Raw genomic sequence first — 15,253 nt, forward strand, 5'->3', positions numbered from 1 at the left:
AGTACCAGTTCAATTCCTTCTGCCAGGTCACTGTCTGCTTGTGCACCACCCTATCGACTGCTCAGCTCTTTCTTTGCTTTCGCTCCACTGTTATTCGATTGCATCTAATGTGGCCTCCTGAATTGTGCCTTCTTCATTGTTGTTCCTCAGAGGCTCATGTTTTGGATCACTGGATGCAAAACAGATTTGTTTCTGACAGACATATCATGTGCTACTAAAAATGCTCTTCCTGTAAGACATCAACCCATGGTTAAGAATGTCATTAGTAGAAAGCGAGAGCAAGTTGATTTAATGTAAATTAAATGGACAATGACGGCCAAGAGGACAGCCAAACATGGTCTTTCATTGGTCCTCATTGTAGTTTGCCATTGTGAGAACTCGACAACCGTGATTGACAGTATATAGTTGTGCAAGAGGTAATACGGGATATGCTGGTAATGTTCAAGGAACTCATCATAAAATTAAAGAGCCAATTCTGATGATGTACATACATAGACAATGAGGCAGCTGTCATGTATCACAGTCTCTTTCTCTTGCCCTTCTTTACACTGCCTTGCTCTGATACCCTGGTTATCTCTATGTTTCTCCTCCTCTTTGTGTGTATCCATTGATATGTTGTGGTTTCGCTCTCACTTTCTCTTTCTCCCTCTCTGTTTGTCTCAATTTTTCTCCCCTTGTCTTTCTGTCCTCTTGCTTTCCTGTCTGTCTCTTTCTGGCATTCTCTCTCTCTCTTTCATATTTTTCTCAATGCTATTCCTCTTTTTTTGCATCTCCCCCTCTCTCTTGTTCTCTCCATCATTCTCTCAGTATCTCACTTTCTCTCTCTCCCATATTCTCGTCCCTCCCCTACCTGGCTTTTACTCAACCAATCAATCAATCAATCAATCAGGGATTTATCGAGTACACTACTTACCCGTAAGGGTCTCAAGGTGCGGGAGGGGGTCGGGCAGCTCTGAGGTCATCTCAAGAGCCAGGTCTTGAGACCCTTTCTGAAGGTTTGCTGTGTCAGGCTTTGTCTTTTGCTATGGGGGGTTCGTTCCAGGTCTTGGCCATGATGTAGGAGAAGGATCTGCCCCCGTTCTGGCTCTGTGGATGCAGGGGACCTCGGCAAGGGCTAGGTCGGCGGAGCGCAGGTTTCTCTTGGGGGCATGGAAGTAGATTCTTTCATTAAGGTATTGGGGTCCGGTGTTATGGAGGGCTTTGTAGGCGTGTGTGAGCAGTTTGAAGGTTACTCTCTTTTCGACTGGGAGCCAGTGAAGGTCGCTGAGGTGCTGGATGATGTGGTCATGTCTTGGGATGCTGTTTGTGAGTCTGGCTGCGGCATTCTGGACAGTCTGGAGTTTGCGAAGGAGTGTTTTGCTGATTCCGGCGTAGATCGCGTTTCCGTAGTCCAGTCCAGTGATGAGTGCGTGGGTGATGGTCTTCCTGGAGTCAGGAGGATCCATTTGAAAGTCTTGTGGAGTATGAGGAGGGTGTTGAAGCATTTGGAGGATACAGCATGTGAGGAGTTGAGTATGATGCCGAGGTTGCAGGTGTGGTCTGTGGGGGTGGAGGTGATTGGGTTTCCGAGGGCAGGGGGCCACCAGGTGTCATCCCATGCGGAGGGGGTGGAGCCGAGGATGAGGACTTCTGTTTTCTCTGATTTGAGTGTCAGGCAGCTGCTGCTCATCCAGGATGCAACGTACTTCATTCCTTCCTGGAAACTGTGCCTGGTGATGTCGGCTTACTTTGTGAGGGAGAGGATTAGTTGGATGGCTTCCGCCAGTCTGAGGCAGTTCCCTGTATGTCGGAGTTGTGGAGTCTGATGCTAGTGTGCGGTGGGAGACGATATCGAAGACTGCTGAGAGGTCTAGTAGTATGAGGGCTGCAGTTTGGCCTTGATCGAGGAGGGTGCGGATGTCGTCAGTGGCGACTATGAGTGCGGTCTCGGTGCTGTGGTTACTGCGGAATCCGGACTAAGATGAGTCAAGTATGTTTTTGATTCTATGAAGTGCGCTACTGGGTGTTGACGATTTCTTGATGACTTTGGTGGTGAAGGGGAGGAGAGAGATGGGCCTGTAGTTCTTGAGGTCATTCGGGTCTGCAGAGGGCTTCTTGAGAAGGGGTTTGACTTCAGCGGGTTTCCAGTCGTCGGGCAATGTGCCTGTTTTGAGGTTACAGTTGATTGTCCTTCATAGTTCTGGTGCGAGGACGGAGGCGGCCCTGTGGAAGATGTGCGGCAGGCAGGGGTCAGTGGGTGCTCCGGAGTGGATGTTTATCATAGTCTTTGCGCTGTCTTCTGTGGTGACAGGGGTCCCGGTGAGGAGGTTTGGCTGGGTGGCGTAGCTGTTGAAGGTTGAAGGTCCTGGGAGAGAGGGACATCAGTGGTTTCGCTGTGGGGTCTGGTGAATTCTTGTATGATGGTGAAGAGTTCCTTGGACTTGTGGGAGTTGGAGAGAATTCTGACCTGAATTAAGTTTCTCTTCGTTGATCTGATGAGTTGGTGTGTTGTGGTGGCAGCTCTGTAGGCGGTGAGTGCTTCCCGGTTTTGCTGTTTCTCCATTCTTTCTCCAGTCGTTGGCATGAGCGCTATGATTCTCGGAGGTCCACGGTGAACCAGGTGGCTTTTGTGTTGTGTTGTTTGTCAGAGTTCTGGAGAGGGGTGAGAGTGTTGGCGCAGTTGGCGATCCATTGGTGAAGGTCGTTGGCTGCCTTGTTGGCATCTGTCATGGTAGGTGGAGGAGTGCGGCTGAGGGTGGCGGTGAGGTGTTCTCCGGTGATCTTGTTCCAGTTTCTGCATGGGAGGCATGGCGTCGACTTGTGTGCGGTGGGTTTCGCGAAGGAGAAATGGACGCAGTGGTGGTCCTTCCAGAGGGGTTCTGTGGTGTGGCTGAAGCGAATGTTGTTTCCTCTGGCGAAGATGGGGTCAAGAGGGTGTCCTGCCGTGTGGGTGGGGGTGGAGACAAGATGCTTCAGTGCTATGTTGCAGAGATTCTCTTGGAGGGCGGCGGTGTTGGGGTCGCTGAGGTTGTCTAGGTGGAAATTCAGGTCTCTGAGCAGTACGTAGTCTGTGGAGGTGAGGGCGTGGGGCGATGTAGTCTGCGATGGGGTTGGTGAATGGTGAGGGGGGTCCGGGTTGTCTGTAGGCCAGAGTTCCGTAGAGTGTCGTTGTGGGGTTAGGGTGGATCTGGAAGTGGATGTGTTCCATGGAGGGTGAGGCGGCGTTCAAGATGGAGGTTGTTAGTCGAAGGGAGCTTTTGTGGACGATGGCGAGACCTCCTCCGGGTTGTTTGGGGCCGTCTTTCCTCAGAATCTTGTATCTGTCGGGGATGACAGTGGGGATGTCTGGAGTGGAGATGGCGTTAGTCCAGGTCTCTGTGAGGAAGGCGACGTAGGGCGAGAGGGTGTTGAGGAGGTCCCAAACTTTTACAGCGTGTCTGTGCAGGGCGCGTATTTTGAGGAGGATGCAGCTGCGCTGGCTTCCAGTTGGTTGGCGGTAGCTGTCTGGATCTGAAGGTGGGTGAAGGTGCAGCAGCAGTGTTGGCAGGAGACCAGGCCTTGGGAGTTGCTCAGTGTTGAGATCTGGCAGTTGCTGATGTGTCCGGGGTTGAGTGCGTGGAGAGTGCTGGAGTTGTACCGGCGGGGAGGTCTGAGGACCAGGGTCCCTGGCGCTGTCGAGTCGCGGATGGGAGCAGAAGGGCTTGCCTGTGGCACACCAGCGGGGCGCACCAGTGGCGCTCTCGCTGTGTGCATCCACTTTTAATATTCTCATTCTGTCTCGCTCTTTTTCTTTTCATTCTCTCTCTGTGCATTCGATTTGACGCCCCACTTCGCAAACACATATGCCATGAAGTTAAAAATGTAATGAGGAAGTAGAGACGCATGGTTTAGCTCCAGGATGGGGGTTTTCATGTTTGTCAATGTCTTTTCAGGTATCAAATGGGCGCCTGACGACAACGGAGTAATCGCATTTGACTGCAGAAACAGAGGCTGGTAACTTGACTGTATATTATTTCCTCATTATGTTCCCCCCTGTCACTGGGGTGGTATGTGTTTGTTTTTATTCATCCTTTATCCTAATCAATGACATTAGCATTTATTTTTGTCACCCACTTTACTGCATGATGGAGAGAACACAGATCAGTTAAGAGCATATGCTTTTTAGTTATTGCACAATCTGATCAGAATCATCTCCAATCTGTTGAGATTTTGTCTCGTTTAGAGGTGGGCGGGGACAAGATAGCCGCTAAGTTTTAGCAACTGTCCCATCTTCCCACCTTTTTCATCACCCACCTCATTTACAATGTGGGGGATGGTGGTTCGCAGGACAGCGAAGCCGCTTCCCGCTCTGCTTCTAGAACAACCATTGAGTAAACCCAGCATCTGCATTGTGCTAGCGACGTCATCCTGTTTAGAGCCGCCCTGGGCGCCATTCCCACCGCCATTCCATCACAGGAAGACTGCTGTGGGAAAATACTGCCAACACTTCAGGACATTCCTGTTTTTTTTCAGAAGCAAAGTCCCCCCCCCATTCCTCCTAATCATCACTGTTGTTTTCACCATAGACACTCCCAATATGAAGACAGAAGCAGCTTAGTGGTAAAAACAAATGCAGAAATGTCGGTAAACTCTTGATTCAGTGGCCCCGCTGCGGTTGGGCTGGTGAAGACAATGCTTCCCCCACCATGGTCCTACCGCGACCAGGTCAACAAACTCCACATTAGACCATAGTGCCCATGATAGGTTAAAAAGAATCTCATGCTCTCTGTGAATGCCACTAAAACCTAATCTGATGGGTTAAATATTTCTTTGCTGCACCGTAGAATTGAGGCGTGGGACCCATAATACTTGCACGCTTTTAAATGCCACCATTTGATTTCCATCTTATCTGACCAGGATGAGGGCACTTCCAAATGAGTGAGATTCATGCTGAAGGTCTGAGTGCATCAGACTGATCGTGGCTTCATGAGAGCTCCTGAATCCTGCCACAAAGAGTTCTGGGGTGACTGCAGTGCAATGGAAAATGCCCCCTGTGTGGCTGCCGGGGCAGATCTGGTCTTTAATCACCCCCTTAGCCTGGCCACTCTCTTTCTGTACTATGTTACATTCTCTGTTAAAGACAGTGCAACAGTGACCACCGTGTAGAGAATACTCTTCCACTAGCATGCAGAGCAACTGGCTTACTACACAGGGGAGTGCTGCTGTGTGAACCTAGAAACTGTGTGGGAGAAGGATGTAAGAAGTCTGCATAAGGATGGTCGAGTGCATTCCTGCACTCACTAATTAAGGAGGCAGTGTGGTCTGTCTCTTGCTACTCTATTGATGACATAACCCAGATATCAGTCAGTGAGTCAAATAATCTTTAATCAGTTAATAAAAACCAAAAAAGATACAAGCACATAATAAAAACATTTAATGGCAGACATATACATACAAAGATAGCAGATAGGAGCAGGAAGTAAACAACCTCGGAGGCAGAATTGATCTTGGCATAATAAAAACACAAAATTCGTTAAAAAAATACGGTATTTAAAATAAAGTCAATAAAATCTATGAGTGTAAGTGCATACAATATACACCAAGTGTCAATCACCTCCTTCTTTTATTGAGCCTGACAGCAGTCATTAAAAAACTAGCAACATTGAAACAAATTCAGTAGGTAACGTTTGTAAAAACATAAAAGCCGGTCTGGCCTAAGTGAACTGCTTCTCTTTCAGTGGAGGAAACATACATTGTCTTCGAGGGACACAATGCAGATCGCAAAACAGATATCATATAATAAAATAATGTACACTTTGATGAAATGCATAAACATGCCTCCAGCTAAGTGTGTTACACAATGCAGAAATGCATGTGAACCAGGGGTCAAAGTTCAAATAATGCTTGAATGCAGAGGTGCTTTTGAACACCGTATTCGAGAAAAACTGTGCCAGTGACAAAGCCTTTACCTGGTGCAATGGACTTAAGGGTAATGTAGGGTTTTCATGGCATGACCACACATTTTCAGTGATTACTGGGATAGATTTTACAGTCCCCAGTTAATTAAACGTAGAACTACGTGTAAAGTTGTATATTTAGCTCGACATGACGTACTTTGCAAAGATCGCTATTTAGAGAAGTATTTCTCCGGGTTTGTTCCCATCTTCCTATATAAGTTATGTTATGTTATGTTATACGCATTTATATCGCGCGCGGATACACAGGAGTGTCCTGGCCCGGTACCTTGCTAGTGAGTTGGGGGTCAGACTGAAGAGATTATACAACAAGCATTTCCAATGCAATGGTCTCGGCATTGGTAAAGTTAGAGCTATAGGCATTGCTCATGACATTATTTTTGTTTATGTTTTTGTTTTTAAAACATTTAAAGAAACGGCATTGTTATTTACAATGTCAATAGCTTAATCACTCTCAAATGCGAGACCTATTGCATTTGCACCCACACACAGATTAAGCTATTGACATTGTAAATAACAATGCCGTTTCTTTACATGTTTTAAAAACATAAACAAAAATAATGTCATGAGCAATGCCAATAGCTCTAACTTTAACAATGCCGAGACCGTTGCATTGTAAATGCTTGTTGTTGTGCCTGCTGGGAATTCACAGAGGGATTCTAAGCAGGCGAGGCCCGTTTACAGCTGCCGAGGTCTCCTTTGTGAGTGCGAAAACGAGGTAATTGCCACACAACTCAATTCTGATCCCTGTACAAACTTTTGTTTGTAATGGGCACTTCTATTCAGGACTCAATGTACTGAAACCCTAGAGACACCTAATGCACGGATTACAAATGCCTCTGTAATTATAATCCTGCACAAACCCCTGTTTGCCGTTGGTGCTGCAGTTACCAGTGGGTCAGAGCTTATTACTGGGTTCAATAAAGTCTGCGTACCCCATTTAAATATTGGCATGTCGAATCTGCTGACATTTATCGAAGGGAAAAGGCCCTGTAAATACCCAAACAAGCAGATTTTGGCGCGAAAGGCGACAGAATTCACAGGTTATGTCCCGTAATGAGGGCTAAACTCGAAAGAACGAGTGAGCGTGTATATTTACATAGCGGGCTTGAGACTGGAGAACTTCTATAGGTGGCGCGACAGCTAGACAGACAGACATGAAAAATATTCAAAATTCAGACACACAAAAAGGTGGACTGTAATTACACCGCAACAGATGTCTGTATGCAAGTGAAGGATGCGCTCCCGGACTGACGCAGTAATACATCGAGCTGTCAAATGTTGCAAAGTGTTCTCATTTTAATAGAGCCTTTTTTCGTGGAAACTTCCATTAAGCAGTGTTTTCGTGGCCCTTGGTGCTCGGGTGCCCGCCTCATTAGCAGGAGCAGGCGCTGCGCCTTGCATCGCGAGCCACTGGGGCAGGGCTGTCAGAGGACGGGTTCCGTGCCAGCGGCAGGCAGAGGGCATTGTCCAAGGTCACAAGGCTGTGTCTGAGCGCTGGTGGCCGGAGCTGGGCACGGGGGGAGCCGGCTCTGCTGGCAGCGGTGAGGAGCGCCGGGCCCAGGCACGGGCCGGGCGCCTCTGATTAACTGCTTAACTCTCTGCACCTGGGGAAATCATGAGTGGCACGGGGTGGGCCGGAGGCAGCGCGTGCTGCTGTGTGTGGGTACAGATAAACGGAGCGGAGACAACAGAGCTCAGGCAGGGTCGGACTACGACAGAAAATAGGCCCCGGAACAAATGTACGAAAAGGGACAATGCACATATGGTGGGATCCGGCCACAGGTGGGGCCTGTACCTAGAGTGACCAGATTCTCAAAACAAACAAGGCAGAGCAAAAGGCAAGCACACCACTGCCTTTCTCCGAGGCAGAGCAGAAATGCCTCGGAGAAACGCAGTGGCGCTTTCAGATTCGGGGGCGTGTTTTGCTTTTATCTCCTCTTGCCATTGGCTGGAGGAGATAATTAGACTTTCTGAAAAAAACACACCCCCCCGATCCGAAAAGGACGGGACCTAATCGGAATGACGGACCTTTTCTCCAATGGCTGGCCAGCATTCAAGAGGCCAGCCAATGGAGAACAGGGGAGAAGAGGGGCGGGTTCAAGCCCCTCTTCTCCAAGTCATTAAATCTCGGATCGAGACTGCGCAAGCGCAGCCTTCGAGCCGAGACCTAAAAAGCAGTGTTTTCAGCCATTTCCTGAACAGCTTAGCATCTTGAATACAGCGGAGCTCAAGAGGAAGTGCATTCCAGGCCAAGCGGCCTTATAGGCCAAAGAGCTGCCACCCATTCTCGCACGGCGGAAGCGTGGAATCACTGCCAGGGACTGTGCCATAGAACGCGGCTGTCAGGCGGGCACGTAGAATTTAAATCGCTTCCTAAGATAACCAGGGCCAGAATGGTACAAAGCTGCGTGCGCCATGGTAAGGGCTTTGAATCTCACCCTTTCAGCCACCGGCAGCCAATAGAGATCATGCAAATGTTGTTTTATGCTTGATCTTCGAGGGATATTCAGTAAAGCCCTAGCTGCGGCATTCTGCTATTCTACTAGTTACTGACCTATCGCGACTTGTCATGATGCTCTCCGATACTGTAAAATACAAACATTTCCAGTTATTCATCCTCCCCAGTTATCTGACTTTAACCCCAAAAATCTTTGCAGCTGGCTTTGTACCTTCCAACCCCCCACTGACATTCAGGGCCAGGTTCACGTTTAACCGATGCCCCAAATACATTTTTGTTTGTATAAATAACATTTATTAGGGTTATGTTAAAGGCAGCAATGTTATTCATTATAATTTTTGCTAAATACCTTTTAGAAATTGGATCTTCGTGCTGTTGTAAAACAATGTTTTCTTTCCACTCTCACCAAAATTGTTACACTAATATTTGCATAATGCTAAAACAGTCCAAACTATATGCATTGTCTATGTATGAGTATTTACTTATAAACATCCTATCACATGGTATATCTAAGGTAAATATGCTTATCTGGCATTCCTGCCTGCACTACAGTTATGTGAACAAATCTTTGTGTTTTAGACAACAGATGGATTATTTTTACACTTCTGTCGCCTATATGGAACACCCGCATAAAATGAGAGTCTATCTACCTTCTCTATGTATGGCATCAGTTATATAAACACCCAACTTTTATTTAAATTTCTATTTAAGGTTCACACAATAACAGAGGGCATAAGTGCAGGTGGTCCGGAAGAGTTAGCCCAGGCCTATCTGATGCTCCCCTCTATTATGCGGCACTGTTCCACATTCCTTCGTGTGAATTGTATTGCACACAGTTGGGCTCTTTCCTTTCTGCTCTTAGGTTTGAGAGAAGAGAATTAAGTATTAGGAAAGGCAGACAGGCATAAGCTGTGTGCTGATGGATTTGTAGGTATTTGGGAGACATTACAGCTTGAATTGGTTGCTGGTGAAAGGGGGAGGTATGAGAGCACTGAATGCTAAAGTTCCATAAGCTTATGACAACACCAAACAATTTACCTTCACTCCTCAAAGTCAAACCTATTCAGTTTCCAAATGTATCCATGTATTCATACAGTCATCATCGCACACAAACTTTGCATTTGCCCGGGAGAAGTTATGTTGAAGTGCAGTGAGATGTCTGGAATCTCCATCTGAGGCTAGCACAAGGATGCTCTGTTTCATTTTGCATTGTCTCCAAGGTACATCCAGGCGGCTACTTCCCCAAAGGACATTGTGATCTTGGTAGATGTCAGTGGCAGCATGAAAGGCCTACGGATGACTATCGCTAAACACACCATCACGACAATCCTGGACACACTAGGGGAGAATGACTTTGTCAACGTCATTGCGGTAAGGTTTAAGTTATTTTAGGGAACTAAAGTTAGAGCATAGAAATACTAGGAATTCAAAGATGTGCTTTCGGCAATATAGGCTAGATTAATGTTTGTATTCTTTCTCTTTGGTACTAAATGTATGTTTGTATTCTTTTTTAATAGTAAATGTAAGAGATTTTATGCACTAAGGAATCTGTAGACACACACTAGGACTCAGAGATAAAGATTGTCCCTCGTGTGTGTACTCTCTATGGACTACCTCCTCTTTGGATTGTGCAACAAAAAAAATTACAACCATAATTGTTTAAACAATTGGAAGACTGAAGTACAGTTTCTAGTTGACACATTCATTGTTTTCATCCCATGTTTCATTTTGTAAACTTAGTTTGCCGTAGGTTCTCTTTCCTTTTTCCTAAGTTTTGTACGTTTATGTATAATGTATAATCGTATTTCATAGCATCTATTCACACCCCAGGTACCTAAACCAAGAGTGAAGATTAGTATGTTTGATAATAAGTTACAATAAATAAGGGTTTGTAAATTTGAATACATCACCAGTGATTAATTTAAGTACTCATGGTGGAAATTACTTTTGTTACAATTTGTACGAAACTTTCAAGACAGCAGCTGAAGTGAGTGGCAAACTAGTTTTATACATTTTGTGAAGAATTGATAATTGGTGCCAAAGCTATTAGCAAAACAAAAAACTATTTTCCTATGAAAACTAGGTCCTATCTGTAACTACCTACTGGTGACCGCCATTTAATGCTATTTTTAATCATTATTAAATTTGTTTTAAAACTTTTGTTTGATGTAAAATTATTTCAATTAGTTCAACACATACCTTTTAACAACATTTAATAAAAAAGTAACTAAAAACAAAAATGTCACTGTGGGTTGGATTTTTTTTTAATTATTCTTTTAGAAATAATATTTAATAATTAAATAAATATATTCAAAATTAATAATTATTTAATACACAGTTAATTTGAGTCTATGTGCTGTAAAATTTATTAGTTCTATGTTAATAAATATTTTAAGTTCTTTCACTTTCAAATGTTAATTTAACATATGTTTTAATAATTGTTTAAAATAATTATAAAAGTTATTCATTTTCCCTCTACTTTCCCATTGAGAGATCTTTAATCTAGTGTCAAAGAGTACCATCTACATGTTAAAAGTTAATAGTATTAGTTTTTCGCTTGTAAATTTACTCTTGGAGGCCACCAATCACTAGTTTTAGGGGATGGAGATATGTAACTGTACACTTTGGTGTAAATCTAAACTCAGGAATGATGAATAACACATTGGTGTAGAATTCAACCTAAGTGCAAGAGTAGAGCTACATGTGAGTAAATCTACATGTGTAGATTTACCCTTGTGACTACAACCCGAGAGTTTTTATCAATGTAGTAGACTTCTGCCACCCAAGCATTTCACACAGACTAAGATTAGGAATAACAAAACCAAAGCGATAATTGTATACTACGGAACCAATATGATTTCCAGGGTGTAGGGAGTCTTCCAGCTCTGGTTAGTGTGGTCGAGGCAGCCCACAATGACAAAGATAGATTTATCACCTGGACTATGTGAAACAGCTCTGGAGATCACTCTATTGTCTCCAGTGCTCAGCATCAACCCTCGCTTGTAATCTGGTTCCAGTGGCAGAACTCGTCAGCATCGCCTCAGAAGCAGAGGATCACCCCCCTCCCGCCCCACAGATCAGAGATTTAAGGCATGTCTTTAGAACACAGGAGGATAGTCCACGAGTGGTCTGTGGAGAGACATGTGAATATATGTCTGCGAAATACCTTTTTGATACCATGTAATAGAAGTAACACAAGTTTGTTCAATCATATGCTAAATTGCAAATGCTTGCACCCCCACACAAATATATATCGGTTTTATATGATGCATCTTTTCCCATCCACGCAAGTCAGGAATGTTGCACTCTGGTTATTTTGGAGTTCTATTTGGTGGCATGAAGCCCTCTGTTGATTGTGCAGACAGACATGGAAACCTTGATGTGACGCATTGACGTCATTCAGGCGGGATCATCACGTCCACTTTACTTTCTGTTTCTTGTCTTGTTTTCCGCAGTACAACGATTATGTTCATTACATCGAGCCATGTTTCAAGGGGATGCTGGTTCAAGCGGACAGAGACAACCGTGAGGTGAATCCTTCTGGGTGCTGCAGGCTGCCATGGTAGAATCTGTGTACCTTGTGCTCTTATAGCTCAAGCCAACAACCGAAGAATGAAAGGGGGAGTGGGATTCTAGAATAAATGTCTTCATAAGGATGGCAGAAAAGCTCTAACATTATCTACACCCGTACCGTAGGCATTTTCTGCGTTACAAGGACCTCCCAGGCCCACTTTCTATTTACAGAGATGGCAATGTTAGGTAGGAGGAGGAGTCTAGGCGCTACAAACATGTTTACCACCGCAGTAGGTGACTTGACATGTCCTTTATTTCAATGGGCAGATATCAGACCAGAATATGGTATAACTAACTATAAATGGAAATGACGCCAGCTCTTTTAACACATTTGCTTTTCTTTTTTTTATATTGAAGTGTGAAGTCCAGATTTTTAGGTCGAGCCTAGCGGCAGTGCGCATGCATTGCTCGCTCTGCGAGGCATGCAGTAGTCGAGTATGCTGTGGAAGTCTCACCTTCTCTCCCCCCATATTTTTGATTGGCTGGTGTCATTATCCTTGGTAAATGCTGGTTTCCGATTGATAATGAGGCTTGTTAGTCCCTCCTTGTTACCGCGCTGTCGCCATTTGTTACCTCCCATGAGGACTGGATCTTTTACTTGTGGTGTTACACGGTCTCCTTCATAAGTCGGTAAGCACTATTTTTTTTTTATTTGCAGCCCAGTCCGCTTTCACTTTAGGGGCCGCGCTTGTATATTTAATTAATTTTCCGGGCGGGCCGAAAGGGAGCGTTTCTACTCACTAATCTAACAGGCATTTCAATGCAATAGATCTTGCATTTACGCGAGTTTCAACTATTGACATTGCAAATAACAATGCCTTTTATTTTTGTTTTCGTTTTTAAAACATAAATAAAAGTCATTGTCATTTACAGTGCCAATAGCTTAAACTTGCCTAAATGTGAGACCTACTGCATTGCAAATGCTTGGTTTTTTTTAAGTAGCACGCCGCCCCGTAACATGGGCACCTGCTTTCAATCACTTTAACCGGGCATTGTCTCGTGTCTTTCTCAACCCCCCCCCCCCGCCCACAAGTAAAATGGAATTAGAAAGGATTAGCGAATTAAGTCATGTGAATTCCAGGTAGCGCATAATGGTGTGCTATTGGGCTGAAGCTGACAACAGCACATCTGTGTTACATGTCATCTATACTAAAGCCACATGACCGGTTGTTTTCAAAAGCCTGTTTTATTAACAACACCACCACCACCACCAATACCTCTACCAGTACCACCACCACCACCAATACCTCCACCACTACCATTACCCCCACCTTCAGCACCACCCCTACCACCAGTATCACCACCACCAGTACCACCACTACACGAGTACCACCACCACCAGTACCACCACTAAAAGAACCACCACCACCAGTACCACCACCACTACCAGTACTACCACCACCATCACTACCACTACCACCACTACCAGTACCACTACCACTACTACCAGTACCACCACCAGTACCACCACCACCAGTACCACCACCACCACTACCACCACCAGTACCACCACCACCATTACCACCACCACCAATACCACCACCACCACCAGTACCACCACCACCAGTACCACCAGTACCACCAGTACCACCACCAGTACCACCACCACCAATACCACCACCAGTACCACCACCACCAGTACCACCACCACCAACACCAGTACCACCACCACCAGTACCACCACCACCAGTACCACCAGTACCAGTACCACCACCACCACCAGTCCCACCACCAGTACCACCGCCAGTACCACCACCACTAGTACCACCACAACCAGCACCACCACCACCAGTACCAGTATCACCACCACCAGTACCACCACCACCACCACCACCACCAGTACCAGTATCAGTACCACCAGTACCACCACCACCAGTACCAGAACAACCAGTACCACCACCACTGTACCGCCACCACCAGTACCACCACCGCCACCAGTACCACCTGTTCCACCAGTACCACCAGTCCCAGTAACACGAGTACCACCACCAATACCACAAGTACCTGTACCACCAATACCACCAGTACCAGTACCATCACCAATACCACCAGTACCAGTACCACCATCAATACCAAAGTACCACCATCAATACCACCACTACTACCATCAATACCACCACTACCACCACCAGTACCAGTACCACCACCACCACAAGTACCACCAGTACCAGTACCACCACCACCACAAGTACCACCACTACCAGAACCACCACTACCAGTTCCACTACCACCACCAGTACCACCACCACTACCAGTACCACCACCACCACTACCACCAGTACCACCACCACCAGTCCCACCACCACAACCAGTACCAGTAGCACCACCAGTACCAGTATCAGTACCACCAGTACCACCACCACCAGTACCAGAACAACCAGTACCACCACCACCAGTACCACCACCACCAGTACCACCAGTCCCAGTAACACCAGTACTACCACCAATACCACAAGTACCAGTACCACCAATACCACCAGTACCATCACCAATATCACCAGTACCAGTACCAATACCACCACTACCAACTACCAATACTACCACTACCACCACCAGTACCAGTACCACCACCACAACAACTACCACCAGTACCACTACCACCACAAGTACCACCGCTACCAGTACCACCACTACCAGTTCCACTACCACCACCAGTACCACCACTATCACCACTACCAGTACCACCACCACCACTACCACCACCAGTACCACCACCACCAGTACCACCACCACCACCACCACCAGTACCACCAGTACCACCACCACCAGTACCACCACCACAACCACCAGTACCACCACCAGTCCCACCACCAATACCACCAGTACCACTACCACCACCACTACCACCACCAGAATCACCACCAGTACCACCACCACCACCACCAGTACCACCACCAATACCACCACCACCAATACCACCACCTCAGCGCCTCACGCTTACTAGTAATAGCAAAGGGCACTGTACAAGGCCGGAGCTGCACCCGAGACCATCCCTCCCTCCATGCGTGTCAAAAAGCACAGCCTGCCCTGCACCAGGAGGTAAAGCCATGACCCTACTACAGCTGGAGTGTTTATTAGGCCAAACATAGCAATGACATTACGCAGTGCCACATTGCACACTCAAATCACGGAGAGGGCAGGAAATAGCCCCGCTCCCGCTCTTCCTCCTGAGCCAGGACAGTGTAATCACAGTGCAAGTGCTTTGTTAGTATTTAAAGCTTGGATCATATTTAACTCTCACTTCACACTTTGTGTCTGTGTATTTACAACACTTACACACCTTCTT

General features: G+C 46.1%; 1 protein-coding gene across 6 annotated transcripts in view; it reads left to right on the forward strand.

Moving 5' to 3' along the window:
• CACNA2D4 (calcium voltage-gated channel auxiliary subunit alpha2delta 4) overlaps positions 1-15,253 on the forward strand; it is a 1,002,329-nt gene that overhangs the window by 399,507 nt on the left and 587,569 nt on the right. For all 6 annotated transcript variants that reach the window (XM_085652199.1, XM_085652201.1, XM_085652202.1 and 3 more), the window contains exons 7-9: positions 3,912-3,972; positions 9,615-9,765; positions 11,850-11,924. In XM_085652199.1, the coding sequence (XP_085508325.1) occupies positions 3,912-3,972; positions 9,615-9,765; positions 11,850-11,924 (287 nt within the window). The remainder of the gene's footprint in view (positions 1-3,911; positions 3,973-9,614; positions 9,766-11,849; positions 11,925-15,253) is intronic.

This window comes from Triturus cristatus, chromosome 4_1 (genome assembly GCF_964204655.1).
Source record: "Triturus cristatus chromosome 4_1, aTriCri1.1, whole genome shotgun sequence".
NCBI classification, from domain to species: Eukaryota; Metazoa; Chordata; class Amphibia; order Caudata; family Salamandridae; genus Triturus; species Triturus cristatus.